Source organism: Triturus cristatus, chromosome 12 (genome assembly GCF_964204655.1).
Source record: "Triturus cristatus chromosome 12, aTriCri1.1, whole genome shotgun sequence".
Taxonomy (NCBI): Eukaryota; Metazoa; Chordata; class Amphibia; order Caudata; family Salamandridae; genus Triturus; species Triturus cristatus.
Genome location: NC_140595.1, coordinates 839,416,463 through 839,422,621, shown reverse-complemented (window position 1 = coordinate 839,422,621; position 6,159 = coordinate 839,416,463). Strand labels below are relative to the sequence as shown.

The window sequence follows — 6,159 nt, the reverse complement described above, 5'->3', positions numbered from 1 at the left end:
TCAATGTGCGAATGAATAAGCTAATTGGCTACTGACCCCTAGTATGTGTGAGGAAGCAGTCTGGAGGGCCGAGAGCATCTGCTTGATGACTGCCAGGAACCATTGGTTCGAACCATTGAGCAGAACTCTCAGGTCCCAACAGAGGAATACGAACTCTAATGAGTGAGACGTAGACAAGACCAGCAGCCAAAGATGATGCCAAACCAGCGTAAGACACTCATGGTGGTACTGACTGAGCCAGGGACAGCACTCATTAAAGATTGGCAGTTTCAAGGGCTATGTGGCAAAAGGGGGGGACCCATCACTGCCAGGGCTCCCTTGGACATCCAGAAGTTCCAAGGCTCGAGATATAGCCATCCCCCCACCACTCATATCTTAACCTCCGTGGTGTCTCTGCGTGGAATGTAGCAACGGGCATCTATAGTGTCTAATGCGGGTTCAAGGACTTGGAGATGACTATTTAGTGTGCCACCGGTAGAGACGACCACAAGCCTCTTAAAAGGCTGCTTTAAGTTTTTTCTTGAACTTTGACATATAATTAGGCTGTCCGGAATTCGGTTTAAACCGAATCTAAACGACAGTACACCACCAGATGAAAATCAGCTGACCCGGTTTAAACCGAGTGTCACTGATTTTCATAGTTGACGGGGGAGAGGAGCTGTTGTGGTCTGCCGTCTCTCTGACTGCGGCCGCACTCGAGTACTTCACAGGTCTTTAAAAAGACCATTTACATAATGAGGCTTTGTTCTTCTTTCGCCCCTTCTCAGAGCCCCTGGGGGCGAGGCTGCGCGCAGAAACAGTCTTTGAATGAAAACCTATCGTAATGATGTGCACGCGCTGGTGTCGTGATGCTGTGATGGCCCATATGGTGGACGCCACTCGGAGCGTGGGTAAAATGTCAGCAAGGGTCTGTGTGTTTCCTAGATGCACCCCGGCCGATATCGAGGGTCCTCGATGCAAAGACCCGGTTTATCGAGGGAGACTGGAGAAACATATGAAGAGACCATAACAACAAAGCTTTCTTTGATGAAAGTGGAAGATGTCAGGTCAGTAGTACTTCTGAGAGGTTGGGTGGACTCCTCCCCAGCCCAGCGTGCCTTTCAGGCCACTGCGTGTCATGAAATCTCAGTTTTGCACGTATGCTAGTCCCCTAACAGGCCAGCCCTCCTCTGCCAATAGCAGAAAGCAGTTCCTGCAATCAAATGAACTTTCAGAAGCACTGATGTCATCGGATCCGCGCCAGCACTAAACACAAACACACGGACATTCTCAATCGGTACGGATCAGGAAAGTATCCCTCACTTGGTAGCAACAATCCCATTATTATCCTAAATTGTTCTCCAGCGGCCGTAGGTGTACTGGCAACTTTTCTCAAGGCACTGATTCTCTTAACTCCACTGCAGTTGCATCTTGGCCTCATCTGCAAACACACACACATGCGCACAGCCACTCCTGCCAACTGCGTGCCTCCTGGACTACCCAGAGCACCTCGGTATCACATCCTCAGTACTGCGGGCATTGTCAGTACTTGTCAGGTCGAGTGGACATTACTGATGCCATTGCGGGTCCAATGGTGCACCCCCGCCCTCCCACGAGAATGAGAAAAAGCAAAAACAGCAGGGAAAGTGGAAGGAATGGACAGGATAAAAGCATCACAGGGCACACGGGGTGGGCATTTAGGGGGGAAACAGAAAACGAGGAAGAAAGCACAAAAATAGATGCACTCTGACGGAGCATTGAAGGATAATGAGGACGTTCTCTGAACGTGAACAGCGGTAGTTCCTCTTTCATCCTTTACTTTTGCTTGCTCAGGACTACATTAGATTACACCTCTCCTGGACATGTTTTTTGTCAAATTCATCCCCAGCTACGGCCTCCGTGCCCTCACCACAGACAAGTGCACCAATCGCCACTTATAAGCGACTGAGTTACATCATTTGATTGTTCTCGCTATGCTTTGTGGGACCTGTAGTTTTGCACTGCCTTGTGCCAGTATTAGTTTTCAAACGCCATCATACTGTCTCTTGATGGCCAGGACTGGCTGCTTGTGTCACACATGGCCTGAGGTACGAATCACATATTATGTCAGCTGTGAAGCTAGCCTCCTTAGCACTTCCCAACGTCTGTTGATTTTGTTTTGCACCTAACTCAAAACTAGAGCCAAATTTCCGGGGGGGGGGGGGAGGGGGGGACTGCATCTTTAAGCAATAGGCAGAGTGAAGCTGCAGGGGCTCTTAGAAGGGGTGAAACAGCGAGGCCTCATTAACATGCAAATGGTCTTTTAAAGACCGTGAAGTGCTCGGGTGCGGCTGTGGGTGCCCGGGAAGCGTCTCATCCGGGCTGACACACACGAAGTGGGAGGTGGGGGCTGAAGCCCTTTGAGTCCAATGGATGTTGCACGCCTGCTGTTTGCACATCAAAGGCCAAATGCGGAAAGTAAGCAGTGGCTGGCTGGTTCTTTAGTGAGAAAAGATTTTATCAAGGGCTGTAATGTTGTTGGAGTTGCCACACTGAATGGGTTTTAAGACTGCGAATTGCGGAAGATCACAAAATGTTAGGGTGACACTGAGTTTCAAATGTGCTTCTCTATTTGCAAATGTATCAGCTCTGTCTGTAATGCCACACACTGTTCGATGTTTGTTTCGTATCCATTGAATCGAAACTGTGCCCCACAATGCAGTTACACGCACTGCATTTTAAGAATGAAAAAGCCTGCTAGTAAAATTAACGAACTCCTGCCAGGGAGTGTTGTCAGGCACATGGGGAGGGTAATCTCACTGACCCCTACTGCTCACACCCCCTCACGCACCAAAGGGCTCCTGACATCTGCGAATAAAGCCCACATTAAAGAGGCCAAGTAACAGTGACTCCCTCCCCTCGGTTGGGGAGCCCGTTTTGTAGCAGTGCAGCTGTTTTAAAAGCACTGCAGAGGTCCTTGTATTCAACAGTTTTCAGGCAACAATAAAAGTGCCAAGAATGGATAACTCTGGTAATTAACATACCTGCAGGAGAGAGACTGGAGTTTTGTCTGGTGGCAGTGTGGAGTCATCTAAGGTAGCGCGGAGGGTTACTATGTCTGCTGCAAAGACTATGTACTAGGCGGATCACAGAGCAGTATTTTATTTCTAATGCTCAGTGGGTACTGCTTTTGTCATAGAGGTCTGCTTGTGTAGGAATAAAACTTAGATGGTAAGCGCTCCAATATTGATTATTAATTTTATATACAGTCAAATTTATTTGAAGGTATTGCAGCAAGAATATGATTATTTGTGGCACTCCAGGATGTTGTTAGAGAATAAAAATCAACAGCTGAATATAAGTTGCCATGAAGACAATAAAAATTCTAAATTGAATAGATCCGTTGTAAGAATCAACCAAAAATGTAAAAAAAATATTATGGCAATTATTGATTCATTGGACTTTCGTATTTATTGAGCTGGAACTGTGCCCCACAATAGTCACACGGACTGCATATTAAGAATAAAAAAAACATACTGGTATAATTAACGCGCTGTAAGATATGAAACAGTTAATTACAAAATAAACACACACACAAACGAAGTGGCACAAACTGCATTTGAAATCAACAGAACTGAAGTACATGTTTTCCCATTTTCAAAGTTGGAATCTCTATACCATATCCTTGCAACAAAAGTCCACATAAACAAAAAAAATTATGGGGCGAAGAAACACAGCTACAAAAAAACATGCAGTAACAAGATGTGCCTGCTTCTAAAAATAAGCATTTGCAATGCAATAGGTCTCGCGTTTACGCGAGTTTGAGCTATTGGCATTGCAAATAACAATGCCTTTTATTATTATTTTTTTTTTTAAAACATAAATAAAAGGCTTTGTCATTTACAATGTCAATAGCATAAATGTGAGACCATTTGCATTGCAAATGCTTGTTAAACCTGAGCTGCAGAATCAAAGGGCAATGGAAAGTATTTGATGACTGTATTAAGCTTCTGAAATGTAGAGCAGTATACAATTTCTGAAGAAAAATGGAAAAAGCAATAATAAAAACAAAGCGTTCCATAAACACCGGTAAAACACTGTTTCAGTTGGTTTTTATGGCGCAAAAATGAGTAACCACTGAAAAGCACTGTTTTTTTGAAGTATTGAAATCACTGGAAAACACTGAAAAAACACCACCAGAATTTACCAAAAATAGAAACTGAAAACAGGAAAGCCTACATATAATCCTTAATGGTCGTCCCCCAGACCCCGATACGGTCACTCTTAGTACTTTTTCTACAGGTTATTTCACTGATGCCTTCTACCTGATTGCTGAGACTAGAACAGGGCTTGGATCCGGCTGGGATACAGCTGGGGTAGGGCTGATATAAGTGCAGGAGGATTGGGAAAGGGCTGGACCTGTGGCGCATCAGGGAGGGGCGGGGATACAGAGCAGTATCTTATGTGAGGCACTTCAAACTATCTTTAGACCCACAAGAAGATGGGCAAAGGGTGATGGTGCTCTGGGGTCCCGATAGTAAGAGTGTCTTCAGTCTTCTGGCCTTTGACCCAGGAACTCTCGAGGACTCACCTCTAAGTGCCACCATTCCTGTTTCGTTGGAAGCGGATGAGCTGGAGTCACAACGTCACATGAGTGAAGGGACAAAATGGCCGCCGCTCTGGGGAACTTCTGCAGGTCAACTTCCGTTCTCTGCCCAAGTGTGCAGAAGACATTCCACAGCTTCTGAAGAAAAAGTCTCAGGGCAACTAGTACATAAACTAGAGTATACAAAGAGAATGACAGACACCGTCTCTAAGTTCCAACCATAGGATCCAGAGAGGGAACGAAAAAGGAAGTGATGTGAAGACACAGAGGAATCATTGTTGACAGGACGTTTTCACCATATGTTAGATATGGACTGCAAGTTCTTCTCTCACAAACCTTCATCCTATGAAGAAAAGAAAAAAAAACATAAGTTCATTGTTGTCTTTTTAGGTCTCATCTATGAGAGAGCTATTGGCTTTCCCAATGTTGTTTAGCCGTGATGTACAGCAGCGTGAATGCTGTTCAGCATGGCTAAAAGATAGTAGCATGCTGTAGAGTGGTACAGAGTAGAGAGGTATAGAAGAGAGTGGTGTAAAGGAGAGTTGAGTAGAGTGGCTTAGAGGAGACTGGAGTAGAGAGGTGTAGAGTGGTATGGAGTGGAATAGAGTGGAGTGGAGAGGCGTAGAGTAGGGTGGCATAGAGTAGAGTGGCAAAAGAGTAGAGTGGAGTGGCATAGACTAGAGTGGTTTAGAGCAGAGCGAAGTGTCACAGAATGGCATAGAATAGTGTGCATATAGATGAGTGGAGTGCCATGGAGTGGTGTAGAGTGGAGTGGAGTGGAATAGAGTTGGAAAGAGTAGAGTGACATAGAGTGGAGTGGTGGGCAGTGGCATAGCATATAGTGACATAAAGTGGAGTGGCGTAGAGAGGCATAGAGTGGAGTGGCGTGGGGTAGATTAGAGTGTAGTGGCATAGAGCGGAGTGACATAGAGTGGAGTAGCATAGAGTGGTGTGGAGTGGCACAGAGCAGAGTGGAGTGGCATAGACTAGAGTGGAGTGGCATAAAGTAGAGTTGCGTAGAGTGGTGTGGCATTGAGTAGAGTGGCAAAGAGTGAAGTTGTGTGCGGTAGCGGTGAGTGGAGAGTGGAGAGGCATAGAGTGGCGTTGAGTGAAGTAGCACATGCAGTGGAAATGCTCAAAAAGGGCACAGCATCTGGATGCTCATAATGGGCACAGCATCTGGATGCTCATAATAGGCACACTATCTGGATAATCATAATGAGCACATCATGGATAATCATAATGGGCGCGCCATGTAGAGTCTTGTAACGGGCATGCCATGTGGATGCTCATAAAGGGCATGCCATATGGATGCTCGTAATGAGCACGCCATGTGGATGCTCATAAAGGGCATGCCATATGGATGCTCGTAATGGGCACGCCATGTGGATGCTCATAAAGGGCATGCCATGTGGATGCTCGTAACGGGCACAGTATGTGGATGCTCGTAACGGGCTCAGCATGTGGATACTCGTAACGGGCACAGCAAGTGGATGCTCATAACGGGCACAGCATGTGGATGCTCATAATGGGCTCAGCATGTGGATGCTCATAAAGGGCATTACACATGGATGCTCATAATGGGTACACCAAGT

At 46.0% G+C, this 6,159-nt stretch overlaps 1 protein-coding gene across 1 annotated transcript in view; it reads right to left on the bottom strand.

Moving 5' to 3' along the window:
• Positions 1 to 3,410: 3,410 nt before the first annotated feature.
• The window catches only part of TM4SF5 (transmembrane 4 L six family member 5), a 69,414-nt gene continuing 66,665 nt past the window's right edge, over positions 3,411 to 6,159 (bottom strand). The window contains exon 5 of the mRNA XM_085637575.1: positions 3,411 to 4,907. Within this exon, the coding sequence (XP_085493701.1) occupies positions 4,893 to 4,907 (15 nt within the window). The 3' untranslated portion in view covers positions 3,411 to 4,892. The remainder of the gene's footprint in view (positions 4,908 to 6,159) is intronic.